Raw genomic sequence first — 19,929 nt, 5'->3', positions numbered from 1 at the left:
TTTTCGTACACAAGTGTACCCCGCCGACGGCCACAGAATCTGTTATTACGTAACGTTGTTTCTATTGTGTCAAATGCTGCAAGGTTTATTGCAAGACCTACGATGATTATTTATTGTGTTTATAATACTAAAGCAGAAGACCTAAACTGCCATTTTATTTACTTCAATAGATTCGAAGGCTCTTTGAAACTAACAAGACACCTGAATTATTTTATAAAAAAACTAAATTAAATTCTCCTTTCTTCTTCTGTTAAACTCTTAATAATTTCCAACTCACATGCTACGGGCATTGTGCGGGTGTGGTATCTTCATGACTACATGACAAAATGAGTCACGACCTGTCCCGCGTCACTCAAATTAAGATAGTAATGCAGTTTGCCGTCACCTGTTGAATCGTACCTTTAGCTATCAAGGTGGGATAGTCATATTTTCCTAAAAAGTTTTCAAACCACTACCCTGAATGTATCAACGTCAGATTCTTGAGACGGTGTCCATGACTGGCTTTTTCAACAAGACTAAGCACCGGGTCGGAATGTTTGAGTCACGAAACCGTAGCCGAAAAGCGTTTTTGACTTCATTAGGTCTGTACACTGACCTAGGTCTAGTCCCGATCTTAAACAGCTTGGTCATACTTTATGGTCTCTGGTATAATTAAAATTCTGTCCTGGTGAAACTGGAAAAGCCTCCGGGCCACCAGTAATCCTTCAATACTAAAAATATATATTATTAAGGCTTAATCTCTTTTTTTCTAACACTTAACAGTTAGGTAAAGTTTGAGCATGGCATAAATAATAAAATGATAATAAATAAACTCAAGATACAGTAGAGTAAAAGCTCTACTATATTGACGGGATATACGTTATACGGAAAAGCGCGTTCACAAAGGGTATTTATTGGTTTGGATTTCCCACATATTGGAATGCTTTTATCAATGTGTATGTACCCGCAAATAAAGAAAGCTTTAGCCGCGAAGTTAAAAATTGGGTAGCATTTTTTTAATCCGCGAATAGTGAAAATGCAAATGAATGAAGTGCGAATAAGGAGCTTTTACTACATTTTTGATTACGTTATTGGCCATAAAAAAGAGTTATGTGACATGCCCGAATCGCCATTTGGAGTTTAAAATATCAAATACCTCGCAAGATTGACGGTGACAAATTGTCACATGGAGAGAGTGCGTGTTTCAAACGATAAAATCTTTTTCAATGCGATATTTTTTAGGTTTTTTCAAATCTTATTAAAATCAAATAAATATATATTAATTATATTAGTAAAAAATAATACAATGAATATTGTTTGTTACGCAAAATTTTCCTTGTAACAATATTTGGTGCAAGTCTAAATGTTTGATTTTAATTTGTTAATTTTTATTATGCATTAAAAAACAACTGTAAACTAAACTTGGCCAATCAGACGAGATAATAAACGTAAACAAGCGGACCGTTACTGAGTTACATTGCGATAGCGAGGGATTATTATCTCTGTCCTTATCACTCGTACGCGCAGTTATGGCGTCAGTTGGTCGACAACAGCTGTCGTTGTGTGTTTCGTGGTACAGGAAAGCACTGAGTACCGCAGTTGTCAACATTTGGTCCGCCATTTTGTGAACAAGTTCATTCCTGTTTGGATTGCGTTCGAAGTGATACATATTTTTTCGTTTCCGTATTTACTTGTTTGTTGTTGTTATTATTCCGTTTTTGTTAGTTTTAATTTTTATTTTTGCTGTTATTGTGAGTACTTAGTTGTTGATTTTAATTATGGATCCAACGTGTATCTGCTGATAAATGGCGAAAGTGTGGATCATGTTATAAAAGTCGTGGACAATTTTTATAGCAATATTGTCAACATGATTGATTATACAATAGATAGTTTTATCATAAACACAGCTGACTCGGACTCTTCCGACGAATCATCTTTGTCTAGTACAGATGAAAAAATTCGAACTTTGTAATAATTTATTTAAATAAAAATGTTTTTTACTCCTGAAACTTTGTTTACATTTTTTATCTCGTCTGGTTGGTACTTTACACTAATATGATTTCATTGGAATTCTACACTTCAAAGAAATTTAAAGTAAAATATTCTCTAGAATCTCTATTTCTTTTAGAAAGATATTGTGCTCTCTTATAGAGGTAAATCACCCGGACACACTTAGATATCGTCGCTGTCAAACCAAAATCTGCTATGTGCAAAAACTCTATTTTGAATTTACGAGTAAAAACATTTTCGTATAAAATTTCATATGAATGTGAATTTTTAAGAACTATATCAAATGAAAGCTATAGATAAATATTAAAGCTATAGACACATGACAGTTTTTTTTATACGGTAGATAGGGCTATGAACTATACGAAAAGGTCAAAAAGTAAAAATCTCCAAAAGTGCACATAGCAGATTTTGGTTTGACAACGACGATATATGGGTTTGGTGGTGTTTCAGCGTGGCCTAACGCAGAGAAGCCGCGCAATGTGAAGATACTGATCCTGGAAAGACTTCCGATTGAGAACTACAAGCTGTTGAAATACTTGTTCCAGTTTCTGTGGAAGGTACGTATGTAATGTATCGATGAATTTTGTCACGTGACATATACAGACTTTTCGAATCGAAGAGTACACGAGAATGCTTCTGAAAGCCCCTTTCACACTGTACTAATTATATTTATTGGTCATAAATTATTCTACGCTACAAAACATGATTTCATTCAAGTAATTGAGTCCACTAGTCGACCAATCAATGTTAAGCTATTACTTTACTCGCAATTAACTGTTAACATTTCCGTTTGCACACTAGATGGAATTTTATTTCGTTACCATATTTATAACGTTTTTTTAACATTAGTTACGAGAGTGACGTTAAGCATTTCATTTTATATATATTACTGCAAATCACTACATAGTATAAATCAAAGTTGCTTTCTCTGTCCCTATATCCCTCCCTATGTATGCTTAAATCTTTAAAACTACGCAACGGATTTTGATGCGTTTTTTTTAATAGATAGAATGATTGAAGAGGAAGGTTTATATGCATAATAACATCCATTGAATAGTGGAGAAATCAATAATAAATTACAGTTTCCGAAGCGAAGCAGGGGCGAGTCGCTAGTTCCAATATAATAGCGAAAAAAACTGCGAATGTTAGACTAGTAGTGCCATCTGTTATCAAGAAACAGAAACGAAATATGTATACAAAATACACTCGTGTTGTTTGTTGTTAGCGAAACTAATATTAATGGGATTAAATTCGAACACCACCTTTAATTTTTGTTTCCCTCCAAAGTTTGATAAAATTATCTACTCTAATTATATGCATCCTTGAGTAGTTCAACGCTAAGCTCACGATTAATACCTGCAACAGGAACAATATAGCACGGATCGATAAAACCAGCCAACCTATTTCTCGACATAGCTGTTATTTGTATGCTAATTAGACTAAGATCCCATCTTCATGTTTACCTTCATGCATTCACGTTATCATGTTTAAGGCTCCATACTATTGTTAATCGAAGGACTTTGGCAGTCGCATTACAGACAGCGAGTATGTACTACACCTATTTAAAAAAAAACACGACAAATTAATATTTTTAGTCCTGATATTATTTTCACTAATTTTGCATAAATTGTTTAAGAATTTATGAAATGATGTAGCTTTCAAAATCTTTATCTTAAAAAAAAACAATGATAAATTTAGAGCAAAATAATTTTTAATGGTTACGTTATAGATGCACGTGCTAATAAACGTTCGTACAGGTCATTAACTAATACCTATAATCAATGTGAGCAAATAGTCGGTATAGACGCTCCGCACTTTACACGCATTAATAGAGAGTCGATCTATCGACGATTCGCTCTCAAAGGGTAACCCTTTATAACTACTTATTACTTTATAACCTATTGTTATAGTTATGTTAGTATTTTTCTCGGTTTTCGCGAGACGTTGACGTATTTACAAATACCTTTACGATTTAACCTCGCCTTTTATGTTTTTATTATATTATTTATGACGTTTTAAATACTTTACAGTTTTTGTAGTCACGGAAGACTATCAATAATGTTATTTAAGTTTTAATATTAAGGTTTTAGTTATTTTAGTTTTAAAATATTATAACAATTGTTAGAGTTTTTACTGGTGGTAGGACCTCTTACGAGTCCGCATAGGGAGGTACCACCACCCCGCCTGTTTCTACCGTGAAGCTGTAATGCGTTTCGGTTAACGCCGTTGTAACTATACTGAGACCTTAGAACTTATATCTCAAGCTGGGTGGCGCATTTACGTTGTAGATGTCTATGGGCTCCAGTAATCACTTAACATCAGGTGGGTTGTGAGCTCGTCCAACCATCTAAGGAATAAATAAAAAAAGGGTAAATAATAATATTTAAAAATAAAACCTTGTGCTAAACATGTATGTTTTGAATAACCCGAATATGCGTTCGTCAGGTAAAGGATCGAAGCTGTCTGAACAAGATGACCTGCAGCAACCTGGCCGTGGTGTTCGGTCCCAACCTGGCCTGGCCTCCCAGCGGCCAAATGTCCCTGCAAGCGATCGCGCCAATCAACGCTTTCACCGACTTCACCCTGGAGAACCAAGAGTCGATCTTCATCATCTAAATATTTCCGACCTAATACTTTCGAGATACGTACACACACACACACTTTGTTTTTGTTTTTGTTTTCTCGATTCTCTTCTATATTGTTTCATTTAAATTCTAAAATTTTTATTGACCTCCTAACCGTGATTAAATTATGTGAATCTAACAAATAGAAAGCAAAAATAAAATTCTACGTAAATGAAATGATTGCAAAACGTGTCCAGTCGAATTTCTGAATGAATGATCATTTATGTTTATATTTGAAATCTTTTTATTTACTCTAAAATTCCTTAAGGCATTTAAAAAAAAAAAACAATCCAATACATTTCATATTGGTTTTACACATTCCCTTTTTGCATTCGATCCTCACGTGACACGTCAATGAGCCTTATACGATTATTAAGTACCCACGTTTACAATTGGATTCCAAACTAAAATATGCAGCTTGCCATATCGGACCATATCGAGAGGTGAAAGGCCATTTAGTTTAAGAGACGTTTTTGAAACTACAGGAGAGCCATTTAAAGATTAAAAATTGGAAAAAAAGCATGAAAAAAATAACTTAAGCTATTTGAATGGTGTAAACTTAATTAAAATGAATTTAATTGATAAAGATAAATTTCGCGTATTTAATGAAATGTCGCTTTCACCCCTCGAATAATTTTTTTATCTAGACCAGAACCGTACTGTTTAAGGAAAAAAATTGTATTATTTTATTTTACCTAATTCATTGGAGCACGTTTGTGGCGCAATACCTGCCTTTATTTATCATATTTTTTAATTAATACAATAAAAACATTTTAATTTTCGATGTACATTTAAGAGAAACTTTCTCGAGAATGAAACCCGGATGACAGAGCGCTCATTTCTGCAATTACATTTAAAAAAAAATGGCGACCTGAATATAAAATATTCATTTACAGAAACGGTAATGGTATCTACAAAAAATATGTATTTTGGCCTATTAATTTAGTTTATTAATATTGCTTTCCGTTTTTTTTTAATTACTTTTTTCTTGGAACGTTTACTTTGCATCGTGTATTGATATTTATTTACAATTTTACATAAATATGATTACGTTTTGTTGTGTAAATGTCTACTTTTCTTAAGTAATTAATTAATATAAGTTTCTATTTTCATAATAAATCTTAGTAGATTATATAACTGATTTGGAGATAAAAACTTTTAAATTTGCTACATAATTTTCTTACTGGTAAGAGATAATATTGTAATTAGTGAAATGGGACACAGGGATTTTGAAATGTTTTTTACTAAACAAAAATTTGGATCCGACCTATTGGTGATTCCATCCACTTGTCATTATGTCGTACGTCCATTATGTTCATTAACGAAGATCCATTATTATTTTCGCGGGCTGTAGATGTTTATTTAGTTTTAATTGGATTGTGTTTCGCATTGTACAATGAAAATTAATTTAAATTATGTCACAACTCCCTATTGGAATATGGAATTAGTCAACGATAAACAAATTTAATTCAGTAACTAAATTTACTCATTATAAATACTTAAAACTCCAGGAACTATACGTGTGTACGACTTCCGCCTTTGATTCTGAATTTCAATTTTATGTCGTGTTATAATTTAATGCCAATTTGACATAACCATGGCTATTCCGTGTTCGACGTTTGACAAGTTTATATTCATCGAAAATTAGCTATAAGTTAGCATCGTTATGAATGTAGTAGAAATTAGAATTTAATTCATTCATGTATACCAAAAATAACAAAGAATAGGTTTAGTTTTTTTTTCTTTTATGTTGTACAGTAGTCTGCATTATTGTTTATCATATTTTTCATTTGTTTCTACACGTTCGACATTTGTCATCGAACACTACATACGTAATTTGAGAAACTATTTTTACGGTTTAATCTCATTATTTTTATTGAAATCTCTACTAAATGGTTGACATCTGCTCTGTTAAGTACCTATACAAAAATCGTTTTCTTCCGGAATTTCTGTTTAATAGTTCCTCTCCGTACAGGGTTGCCTGGAATAAATCGCTTTAAGCGATAAGACCGCTAATTAAAACACGTTTAACTGCTATCATACAGTTTACTGATAATTCTTTACTTGCGGTGTTTTAATAACGATTTATCTATTCCGGTGTAATTTTTAAAGTGTGTCAATCTGTGTACTGTATGTAATTTTTTATGATTTACATATATACCTAAAGAAGTCTTATTCTTAAAGTGATTCTATAGAGTGCATATTGGAATTGTTTTTCTCTTCATCTTCATCGTCATTATTATTATTATTAGTAACTTGACATCAATAATAATATTAAAAGTACTAGAGGTGATTGCATATTAAAAATTTCTCGACTTTATCTTTTTTATGCCAAGAAAAAAAAATGTCGTTCGTGCCAACGAAAATTGTAAAATTAAATTAGTAAATTCGAGATTAAACTGTAAATACTAAAAATAACAATAGTGTGTTAGACTGTTATGATATTACCTAAATTAATTTATTACTACACCTGTTTATCTCTGTGATCGTCACAAATGTAAAAGTGTGAATCCATAATTTAATTTAGAATCAATAGATAAATAAATTATAGGGGACGCATCTGACAGTCGTCTAGCCCTAAATTAGGATTATTCCTTGTGGTACGTGAATCAGAGACTCGATATACATGCTTATATACTTATCAGTGGATTCATATATAAATAAACAAACACGGTGTAAGCGATCTTGTTCTTCATACGAGCGTTAGACTGAAGTGGGAATCGAACCAACGACCCCCGAGCTAGCAGGCAAGAGTGCTACCGAGCCACACATCGGCGATACATACCTAATATCCAAAATTCTGTTTTTTTTTATATAATAACAAGATGTCAACTGTTAAAAGGTAACATAAGAACGTGACTATTTATGTATTTAAAAAACTACCTACCTATTACTATTTTTACAAATTTTATGAGGGTTTTATATAGTATTTAATAGGACTTTCCTTAACTTAATCAAATCACTGAGTTCGTAACGTTTTTAACAGAAGTTGGAACAGAGATATTCAAGGTACCTATTAAATTACTTTTTTGAGTTTCAATAATTTTATTACACACAGTTTGCATTTGTAACAGTCAAAAGCTAATAGCTAATAACCCCAGGCAATCTTATATTATGATCATATTTATATTACTGTAATTACTATTTTAAGCCAAGATCGGACAAAACCGATAAACATTATTGAAATATTGTAAACTTTGTCATCACATCACATCACATATACTAGTTTGATTATGATGACCGGTGTGTGAAATTTATTTTGGTGCCATCTTAGAGTTCATGCATACATTATTAACACTGTTTGTGTCATTATTATCCAAATTCATTGTTTAGTTTTGTTCTGTCATGAAATGTATATTAATAATATTAAATTAGGCAATTTATTGTAACCGTACCTTTAATTTACTTTTAAATCATTGTTTTTTTTCAAATGTTTATGAGTCGCAGAATCTCTTTTATCTAAATTTCGACATTCCATACATACCTTCTAAACTATTTCTTTCCCCCCATATTACATGATTGGGATAATGTGTGTAGATGTTAATGTTAAGGATAGATGTTAAATATAATAATATGTATTAGATAGTGATTTTTTTAAAAGCGATACGTATATTCGCTTTATAAAAGCGATAGTTACAGTCTTGGGGGTTTTACATTTTAACATCATAATAAGTGGTAATAATAATCATCAACAACTTGTTATTTTAATTGTAGCATTACAAGTGAAGTACAGTGTAACTAATAGTCACAACAGCAAGATGTTAATTTGTTGAAAAGTTGTATGAATTTCCAAAGCAGTTGTAATTTCATCAGAAGAAATTTATAGTTGTGTTTTTCACTGTACTTGAAATTATTTCATATTTCTTGTTAAATGCGTAAGTTATCATATCTAGAGTAAAAACTTTTAAAGTTAATATATCAACTGTTAACATAATATAAAACTTCAAAACTTCAATAAAAATATTAGTTGAATGTGTCATAATAGTTGCGTTTTTATTTATAACAATATCAATCCTACTTATTATAAAATTTATTTGTACTAACATAATAATTATAAGCTCTAATTATAAAAGATAATAAACAATAATCAACAAGCTGTACTAATACAATACAATAATAAACCAAATACAAAAAATTTACCACGAAAAAATAAATTTAACATAACAACTCACAATCCAGATGATATTTAGCAGATAAATATTGTCTTAAAGTTAAATCTTGAATTTTAGTAATATTTATATTATTGATAAACCTAGCAATAATTAACTAAAGTGTATATGGATTAACAAAAATTCCGAATTTATAAATTATATTACGTAATGTACCATTAGAATATAGAAATGCTCATTCTAATCAAACATTTAGATTACCTACATACAATTTTGATAGGTATATATATTTGAATATTTACTGATAGTTTCAAAATGTAGTCAAAGTGTGGGATGCTTTTTCTAGCTTACCAAACCGGCGTTGAAATTAAATGTCTAATTTCTAATCATATAGGTAAGCATAATGCTCACGGACTTACTAAGTTAGTTGAAGCACCGTACCTCAGGTAGAAATTGATTTGCAATGATACAATAAAATAAAAGATGTCTGAGTTTTTATTAAATGTTCAGGAGTAAAGTATAGCTATATATTTTTAATTAGACTGTACCTACCTACAAATGTTGGTGATTGCAATGATTTTCTAAGAAAAATATAATAAAAAATATTGTTCTATGTAAAATGGTTGGTGCCTGAATCACAGATAACAAAGAAGGAAGTTTTTTAAACATTGAATGTGTAATATTTATAATTATAATGTTATTTCAAATGGATGAAGGGACAAATTATAGCAAATAAATTAGCAACAATATGAAAAAAAGGGCAATGCAAAGAGTAAGCTATCCTTGACACAGTTTAAGTTACAGTGCTTGAATAGTAATTAAAATTAAAAAACAAATCCTCAGAGTAAAGACACACTTTAAGTTGAATATGCAATAAAAATGCAGAATAGTGGTAAAGTTCTGGATACAATAATATAACAAAAAGAACAATGGATTATATGAAAACTTGATGATCAACAACTTAAAGAACCATGATTCAGGTTAGGATTTTCAACTCTAAATCATATTTAGCACTGAAACAGACCATTGAAGTCTCAAATTTGAAATTGTAAGGAAAATTGTTTTACATTTGTATTCTTTTCTTATTGTCTTTTAGTAATCAAACTTAAGCAAATAACTAAAAAGAATAAAAATTTTTATATAACCTGAAAAATATGTTTGGTGTAATAAATTCAAACAACTTAGTAAGCAATAACACAACGCATTTACTTAGGATTGAACTTGAACAGTAACAACAGTCAATCAACAACCTGTTTCTGCAGAAGTCAGGTTCACTCCTCACGGCTGTAATATTTATAGCATGGAATATATGTATGGATTGTGTGTATTAAGCTCAGTAAATAAGATTCGGATTTATTATTATGAATAAACATCCACTACTCTTTTCCTCTGTGCTCATACAATCCGTATGGAAAGACGAACTTTAAGTTACAAATTGAAGTATGCCATAAACTTTATGATAACTGCTTGGAAATCTGATGTTAACCATTAAGAAGTTTAAGTGGAAGTATAGATGCTTAGGTAAAGACCAAGACCCAAAAATAAACAGGTCCAAAGCTATGTTTGTCAGTCTGCAGCCTCCACTAATGAACCCGTTTGTTCCATATGTCCAGTCCACTGCCAATTCAGGTAGCCGACTCTCTGAGCTAAGTTTAGGACTCAACATTTTTTGAGAACTAAGAGATTGAACACTTAGCTTTTTCATACATATAATATGGTCTCAAAGGCACCGCCTGGAAAAGCTTCTCATTCTTGATCAAGTGGGGGGGAACGAGCCAAAGGCAGGGCCACAATAAGATGGTCGGAGACTATTAAGAGGACAGTTGGAGTCAGCATCCAACAGGCAACCCACCTTGCAGCAGACTGATCTTCATGGAAAGACTTACATATGTGTTGTTGTGATCCTCAGTAATGAAGGAACAATGAAGAAGAACTAAACTAAATTTAAAATTACACAAAGCAAAGTTCTCTGTTTAGTAAATAAAGACTTTCGATGATTACATTTATTCATTTAAAATCATTCATATTTTTTCTAAAAGTTCCAGTTTGGTAAGTTATAATGTTTGTTCATTGAACAACAAACCGAAAGGACAAATAGTTTGTATAATATAGTATTTGATATACTATAGTAAAATAAATAGGTAGGTACGTAAATATACTAACATTTATTTTGAAGGCTTCCAGCTTTGTGATGGTATATGTATGGTCTGTGATACTACTTTATCAGTAACTGTAAGCTTAATTCATTGGTTAAGGTATTTATTACCTAGGTAAATTCACTGATAATCTACAAAAAAATCGTCATTTAATTTTTTCAAATAACCAATTGATGCACATAGTGATTCGGTATAATAATTTCCGTGGTTAGTTGAAATCTTTTGTGAAATTGTTACTCAAACTTCAAATCAAACTACATTAGAAATTTTCCTATGATGTCATTGACTGGTGTCATTGACAGTAGACAAGTAACAAACATGTAGGTAACAAACTAGCAAAGCGAAATGGGAAAATATTAGCTATTAAAACAGCTACAGCGAGTGTTGCCACTCGCCAAACATCTACTTTCAAAATCATCAAGGTAAATGGTGCCATCGCATAGATTTTTTATGGATGGAAGTGTCACGGCTGGTTAGGACGGATGGAGCGAATTCAATGCTTCAGCCTGGAGGAGAAGGCTAATAATAGAGGAGGCCTAAAATTTCAAGGGCAGCTGTTTCGCGAGTGCATCTACCACCGAATCGGATTCGCGACCCATTGAGAAGATCCGGCGAGAATCTCACCGGGCTGATGCTATAGATTAAGATGCAGGTTGAACTTTTCAATAAGTTCGACGAGTATCCTGGCCTGTTTTGATTGCTGCTAGTAAAGATCCATGATGACCTTTACAACATCGAGGGTGTCTGGGTTTTCATCGACGGTGTCTGTCATACCGAGTATGTGGATAGCGATGATCATTATATCCTGTAGCGTTTCCAAAAGGGTAATCCGCTTCGAATGGATTTGAAAATTAGGTCGTTTTGAAGATCAACATTACTTATAATATATCATGATACTCCAGACCCTATCCTATGCATAAACGAGACAGGCCCGTCTGGGTGCGTGCATGTGGGTCGCATAACCGACCACTGCGCTCGCATCTCGCAGTCGCGTTTGTAAATGAAAGGATTTAAAGGTCCGAATAGGACTTTAAATTACGAAAGTTAGTCTAGAAGTTCTAGTTGATAAATAAAACGATCATCAAGTTAGCAGACCTTATAAGAGTTTTCCCAAATATTCTCAAATATATTTTAAATTATTATTGATTAGCTCAAATAATTTTTGAAAAATAAAAATCTGTGAGTGGGTAGATTGTTCACATGCTCGTTGAAAGCTGTCGGATTCGTATTCGTTCTCGCTTCGTTAATATTACATAACTCGTAAAACTTAAATTTTAAGAAAATAGAGAACTGTCAGTGTCCCTTTCGAAAGGATTCAATTTGAATGCGAAATGGCCACGAATTTAAAATATTGTATGTAAAAAAATTATGACAAAAATATTATGTAGGTTAAAGTCTTGGTGTTTAGTGGTTAATGGAACTCATAGATCGCACATTGAGATTTAACGTTGAAACTTTTATGGTATTATGTAAATCTCAAATAACAAAGCTTAAATGATAATAGCTTGTTCGCCTATTAGGGAGCATCCACTGATTTGTTTTTTTTTATTGCTTTTGTAGGCAGACAAAACAGCCCACGAGATAGCTAGCTTCGTTTTTTAACATCAACCACATCAATGGACTCAGTCAACCTACTCTCTATTACTAAATAAATTGTTTTGATTTCAGTTTGGAATCATTCCTAATAACAACCGCAATTTTTATACCTTTCTCTATAAAAATATTTTTGGGAACCTACCATTTTTAGTTATATCCATAGTTATTTATATATATAACGTCATAAATAACTAAATCACAAACAATATTTTACATCAAATTAGAACATCTTATCTTTAAAGAATTTGTATGGTTCAAATAAGCTAATTACAAAGCTAGCTTATTTTAGACACTATACTTTACAGTCGTAAACATCACACTAAATGTTAATAAATAAAAAACTATTTTTGAACTAATTTAACTAATTTAAGTTTATACTAAAACCTATTTGTAACCTACTAGCTTTTGCCCGCGACTTCGTCCGCGTGGAATAGTTATTTTGGCATAACGATAAATTTTACCCGCCTCTGCATTTACGTAGAAAGTGAAAATATTTTTGACTAATAGAATGCTAAGGAGCTATTGACTTTAAAAGTGGAAGTTATTAATTCGACCATAATTTTTTATCTAAATACGTTTGTTCACCGATTTCTCGAGAATGCTTGAACCGATTTGAATTGTTTTTTCTTTTTTGGTCGAAAAGGTAGACTTCTCGAATAGTCCTGTAATCATCAAGATCTGATGATGGGAGAAATCCAGAAAAATCTATAATTGTCAAAGCCTATCTTGTAGTGATTTGGGTGTTTCAATTTTGTAATGATTAACGTATTTATTTGTATAGGGATTAATATCATCTTTATAAAAACACCTTCACAAATAATGCTTTATTTTAGAACTATTTTGGTTAGCATAAAGTTTCTGAGATTAGCGCGTACAAACTCAAACAAACAAACTTTTCAGCTTTTTTAATATTAGTGTAAATTTGTAGGATAGTTGCTGAGCTTAAATTAATAATAATAACCAATAATAATTGGGAAATAATCACGCGCGGTTGTCCGGCCCAAAATTAGGATCCCCTGTATTATTGACACCCAAGACTGACATACATATATAAATACGTTTAAATAAAAGCTAAACACCGAAGCAAAGAGCAAACAAACCTCATCACACAAATTGTTCCCAATGTGGGAATCGAAACCACGACCCCGGCAGAAAAGCTAGGACCGCTGCACCACCGAGTCATCAAAATTAATTTTAATACTATTAAAATAATATAGCAAGAAATCTTAGGAATTTTCATTTTGTTGATTTTAATTTTTTGTCGATTGGTAACATTACTGTTAAAGCGCCAACTACCGGTAGATTTTCGAAACTTCATATTGATAACTCTCGCTCTATGTTCATGTTGTAATTTTATTCTTAGTAATTTGTGCTATTTGCCAACAATATCGAGTTTATTGAATATGTGCTCTTGTTTGGTTCACTCTCGGTTATAAAGAATTTAATATCTGGGCTCCATGTATATGTTATGCGGCAAGTTCCTTTCAAAACCAATGACATTAGATGAACTCGATGTGCGTTTTGGCCATTTTACTTGGCTTGCGTTGGTGATTCGTACATAGTCACGTGACCACAGTGGTTTTTGGATCAATGGCGCCAAATGACTTTTACAGAAAATGTATGTAATAAAATAGAATTCATAAACACTTTTCTAGTTTAGAAGTGAATATTTAAGTTGATTTTCATATACAAGATTCACATTCATACAGAAATAAAGCAGAAAAGGATGCGTATAGTCACGTCAATCTGGCAACAAACAGTGCTGCTATCTATGTTGTCAACTTTGTTATGTAGTGTACAATGGATATTAACCGTGAGATAAATATTTACGGTAAATTGTAATATAATGATTTTATGGATACGTTATAGTGTTTAGTAGGTGAATTAACGGTGTGAGGTGCGCAAGTGAAACATTTTTGGAAGAGGTGGCACGCATCCTGCCGCTATTTACAATACCCCTCTACCAGTGGCCCGCCATACATTTTAGTCGTGCGATAAATGTGAAACGTCAAATGATTTTGTGGATGAAATTGAATTCTTCTTTAAAAAAATGAATACCAGAAGTATGGTTTATTATTTATTTTTGTTTGTAAAGGTAATGTTCGAAGTAACAGCAATCATAAACTTGCGTACAAACACAAATTGAATTGTCGATTTAGACTTAAATATCGGGAACTGTCGTGTTTAGATTCAATGAGTGATCGAGACATATGTAAACATTGAGTGCACATTGTTTTGTTGTTTGTTGTGTGATTCAGGGAAAGTGTAATTGTCAAACTTGACAGGAATGTTTTTGGACTACAATTTGTTGAGATGAATCTTGACTTTCAGTTAGAACACTTTGCACTGTGGCTCATACCTCTTGCTATTTAATTATAAAAAACTTTCCTGCTTTCAGGTATTGGGAACGCAAACTGAAATGCCATCATGTAGTGAATGATGTGACATTCTACACGATGCTGCTACCACGTTCTAAGTGCAAAGCTGTAGTAGGATCGTGAACATGTAGGTTGTGGACATTAGTGCGAGAGATGTCGATGAGAGGCACAAAAAGGGCGACAGTGACGCGCGGCGAAGAGCCCAGCACGTCTAAGCGCCGCAGGATGGAACCAGAGGATCCTCTCTGGCAGCTACGTCCTGTCAGTGACCTCAAGATGTCATCAATATATAATAGAAGTGCCTCGGAGGCACCTGCAGAATTATTCAGGTTTGTGCAGCACCATTTACTTTTCCTCATCATGTTTTAAATTCTGCATTAGCCTCTGACATTAACATCTTAGAATTTGCAAGCTATGAATGGTGCAAAATTTGTGTAACTTTGTATAGAAATTAAAATCATTGAAGCTATTTTAGCTGTGCGAAAAATATGTTAATTTTACTTGAAAGAATTTAAAAAAATCTTTGCGTCACTGTTATTGAATTATTTACTCTGAAATTTAATAAAATGAGTAAAAATAACGTAAATTTAATGTAAAATATCACTATATATTAAAGAACAACTAAGCAGATTAAAATAATGATCATACAAGAGACAACTAGTAGACATAACATTTATAATTAAAATGCAATGAAAGCGAATTTGTTAATGAAATGTTATAAATATAAAAAAAATAGTTGGCATAAAAATAACAAGGTAATACATAGTGATGTTATTCAGTCAATTTGTAACTTAGCTATAATATACTATAATAAGTTCTCATAAATTCAATTAAAATTTTACTATCTTCAGATAACATAAGTAAAAATTTAGATTGTTTTTAGTTACCGTATTAAGACTGAATTTATTTATTTTGCTGTGCGACACATCAATAACTTCTGCAATGATTGCATCTTGCGAAAAATCTTTGGGAAATTAAGCTTGGCCTAGACAAATAATGAGCAATATAAAAAAAATTATTAAAGAAAGTGGATTTGCTTCTCAAAGAAATTTGTTTTTGAAATCTACATTTATTTGAAATAGCTCTGTAATGAAATATACGTTTATCAAAGAAAAGCTAAAAAATGCCATAAACGATAAAATAAGTCTAGTAACAAAAATTAACAATAAGACTTCAGATATGAGAGTGCACCAATCAATATAATCAAAGTAAAGGGGGTGATTTGATTGTTTCTAGAGTTGCAAGCTTCTTTGAATTACAATGTTCACTTATTTCCTCTTAATATTTGATTTGTGTGCTGTATCAAGCCATGTCTATGATTTGGTTATTATTTTAGAGTTAATTATAGCTTCTATAATTTACCTAAGCAGTTTATTTGTAGCAAATAATCTATATAAAATAAAACCAACTTAATGTTTAAGTTACTTTTTAGAGTACAATCTTGTATCATAATTCATTTCATGTCACAAGGTAGAAAATACAATGATGTTCACTTTTGTAATTGAATATGAGAGAATGATAGGTAACTTAGAACAAGCTTTTCATAACTAGTCTGTTCTCATGTATTGTCTTTCTGGAACTGGAAACTGAATGGAAACAAATGAAAACCAAAAATAATAGCAATTAGTTAATTCAAGCACAAGCTCTTGGCATTAGTAATAGTTCATAGATAATGTTTTGTGATCCCTTAACTAAGGTGAACATAGCTTTTGAAGATTTACCTTATACAACACATGCGAGACTCTGCACATTGTCTGATTTTAATTCTGCCAGTGCGTTTCTAGGGGTCTTGTTTGGCATGTACTATCTGGCTATGGAATGGCTCTCCTCCACGATGTTTCCTGAGGGCTATGACATGTCCTTCTTCAAAAGAGGCTTGTGCAGAGTATTAAGTGGTAGGCAGCAGCTTGGCTCTGCCCCTGGCTTTGCTCGAGTCCATGGGTGACGGTAACCACTCACCATCAGGTGGGCCGTAAGCTCGTCTGCCTACAAGGGCAATAAAAAAAAATACTATCATCATTTTCAACTTCATTTACAAGAATGGTACCCTTACATCTTCACTATTTTAGATCTTTATAGGTCTTAAGTATTCAAGAATAAAAGATGTACACTTCAATATCATGTTAATCACAATTGTTGAAACTAGATTTTTATAAGGAAAATTTCAATGTAAACCTTTTTGTCGAACTATCATTTACTTCTGTATAGGACATGTACTCATATTTTAAGTAACGTCAACTGTCTAAATTACTGTTGTAGCTTATGCTTTAGTAATTTGGACCAGACTAATAATGAATTAAAAGAGCTTTTAATGTTATTGAATCAAAATAATCGCAGACATGGTTTGACAATTTGATAATTTTTACTTTAAGTAATTTTAAAACTAGTAAAATTTCGTCTTATGCAATGTTAGCCAAAGCTCCTTTCTGTTATTGCAAAGCAGTCATGTGTTCTAATTCGGGTAAAGGGTCATTTAGTGATACTACATCAAACTTTATTATGACTCCATATTGTATTGGTAAAGACATTTATAATGTGCTGTCCACAGGCTCTGGGATCATTAACACTATGTACAGCATTAATTCATCTGCTCATCTAAGCCAATTACATAAGAAGTACATTGTTAGAAAAAGTCCCACCCCTCCTGGCTGAGCCTTTGCTTGTCCACCTGTCCTGGTGAAACTAGAAAGGCCTCAGGGCCACCAGTACATCAATCATAAAAAATAAAAAGTACATTTAAGTTATTTTGGAGTTATATTCATATCATAAAGATTTCAGACTTATCTTGTGCCACTGTCTTTTTTCTTTATTAGTAAAAACCATATTAAAAAGTGTTAAACTTTTAACAAATATGAAAAATTTCTTACCTAATTAACTAAGTATAATTACATAATTAAAACCCCTAATTTACAGTGTACCTTACAGTGATTTTTATAAAATCTACAATCTTTGGAAACAGTCTTAATCTGTGTTGGTTTATTATGGATTATGGATGATATTGTTGCTTAAATGTTTACAGAAAAGTTTTAATATTATTCACGCTTTGCTGCAAATTGCACTAGACGAAATTTATTGATATACTTTACTAACATTGTTTTACTTGTAGGGTTGTCCCTAACTGTGGCCACATAACCTTTGCAGAAAAGACCTAATCAGCGCGATGAAGTTGCCTGACAATGAGCCGTTGACGCCGAGCGAGTACTGGATCATCACTGATACTTGGAAACAAGACTGGGAGAGAGGCGTGCAGGTCCCCGTCAACCCTGACTCTCTACCGGCACCAAAAGTCAAGATCATTGAGAATCCACGTTCTCCAAACTTCCAAGAATTTCATTTGTAAGTACTAAATTGTTATTAAACCATTCAGCTCATTGTGAGTGATTTTGAAATAAGTGTATATTAAGTTATTTTGTTCTTATACATTTTATCTTCTTTTATATTTGCTAATGGTGTTAATTAGTTACTAAAGCTCTTAGATAGCACCACGCCTGTGCCTCCAGTCACCGACAGAACCAGAGTCAGCCACGAGACACGAGGTTGTAATCTCAATTGTATTGTATAAAGGCTACCTTGCACTACCCATCACGCCAGAATGCTTAGCAGATATAGGCGAGATGGTGGTACCTATCTTGGGCGCTTATGATGCGACAATTGTATATTTTTATTTGTATTTTATTAGCTTATTATATTTGTACTGTTAAAACTAAGACCTTAGAACTCATATCTCAAGGTAGGTGGCGGCATTTACGTTGTAGATGCCTATGGGCTCCAGTAACCATTTAACATCAGGTGGGCCGAAAGCTCGTCCAACCACCTAAGTATTAAAAAAAACATATATATATATCAATTTATCCCTCCCCACTTACCTGGGTAAACATATATATTCGGAGGCCTGAGCTATTTTTCTTCGGCACCTGAATTTTCACTACTTAAAAAATCCAAAAAATGTCAGAAAAATCAGAGGTGCTTTATTATAAAATCAGAGATGCTTTATTATGCATATTAAAGTAATGGTTGTCAGTAGAATTCGGTAAGAGTGCTTATTCGTTTTCCAAATCATTGTAGGCATTTTTTTAAATTTTATTCACAAGTTAGATCTTCAATACTCAGTGTTTTACAATAAACTGAAAGTACACTACTTATAATAATGCAAGATGCCATGTGAGCTGTGAGCTCTTTTAACCATTAAGAGTAAAAAATAAAAGTATTGCAATGATCAAATATTATATATATTTATGTATGATATTTGACACATACTTATATATTACTATTTCCTTTATGTATTCAACAATTTACGACCTCTTCAATTTGTAAACGGATGTTCAGTTAGTGCAGTACTCATATATAGGCTGTGGTCGGCACGGAGCGTTAGATTTGTGTGCAATTTGCCTTGTCGAATTGACAATCTCCTAGATTCACCACAACGTCATAGCGTATTCTATGCACATGATTCGGTTGTTAGTTTTCGGGGTTACCGTTTATTATTAGGTATAAGAAATGGTTGTCAAAGCTAAAGAGGTAGTTATGTACTTCAATATTATTGCATAAACGGTTCCCTCAAGTTCAGTATATGTAAAGCTATGACATGCATTTCCGAAATGACCAGTTTCGATTGATGAATGAAGACATTTTCAGTCATATTATGTAGTTGGTGATAATACTCGATTATCGATAATCCCATTCTCACGGATCGTTTGGAGCCTCTGGGTCTGCGGAGGGACTTCGGTTCCCTCTGTATTTTGTACCGTATGTTCCATGGGGAGTGCTCTGAGGAATTGTTGGAGATGATACCGGCATCTCGTTATTACCATCGCACCGCCCGCCACCGGAGTAGAGTTCATCCATACTACCTGGAGCCACTGCGGTCATCCACAGTGCGTTTCCAGAGGTCTTTTTTGCCACGTACCATCCGGCTATGGAATGAGCTCCCCTCCACGGTGTTTCCCGAGCGCTATGACATGTCCTTCTTCAAACGAGGCTTGTGGAGAGTATTAAACGGTAGGCAGCGGCTTGGTTGGCGGCCCCTGGCATTGCTGAAGTCCATGGGCGACGGTAACCACTCACCATCAGGTGGGCC

General features: G+C 32.8%; 2 protein-coding genes across 4 annotated transcripts in view; both read left to right on the top strand.

Annotated features, from left to right (window-relative positions):
* Positions 1–8,595, top strand: part of RhoGAP68F (Rho GTPase activating protein at 68F) — a 29,474-nt gene extending 20,879 nt beyond the window's left edge. Inside the window, exons 8-9 of the mRNA XM_028178004.2 lie at positions 2,440–2,546; positions 4,435–8,595. Coding sequence (XP_028033805.2) covers positions 2,440–2,546; positions 4,435–4,605 — 278 coding nt within the window. The 3' untranslated portion in view covers positions 4,606–8,595. The remainder of the gene's footprint in view (positions 1–2,439; positions 2,547–4,434) is intronic.
* A 5,163-nt stretch (positions 8,596–13,758) lies between these two features.
* Positions 13,759–19,929, top strand: part of rno (PHD finger protein rhinoceros) — a 44,159-nt gene continuing 37,988 nt past the window's right edge. Inside the window, exons 1-3 of one of the 3 annotated variants that reach the window (XM_028180443.2) lie at positions 13,759–14,092; positions 14,873–15,181; positions 17,994–18,188. In XM_028180443.2, coding sequence (XP_028036244.2) covers positions 15,006–15,181; positions 17,994–18,188 — 371 coding nt within the window. In that variant the 5' untranslated portion in view covers positions 13,759–14,092; positions 14,873–15,005. Of the gene's footprint in view, positions 14,093–14,221; positions 14,570–14,872; positions 15,182–17,993; positions 18,189–19,929 lie in introns of those variants that run through there. The other 2 variants (XM_028180456.2, XM_028180449.2) reach the window with 2 other exon arrangements.

Source organism: Bombyx mandarina, chromosome 01 (assembly GCF_030267445.1).
Source record: "Bombyx mandarina strain Sakado chromosome 01, ASM3026744v2".
Taxonomy (NCBI): domain Eukaryota; kingdom Metazoa; phylum Arthropoda; class Insecta; order Lepidoptera; family Bombycidae; genus Bombyx; species Bombyx mandarina.
The sequence above is the reverse complement of the archived record's forward strand: the minus strand, read 5'-3'. Positions and strand labels throughout refer to the sequence as shown.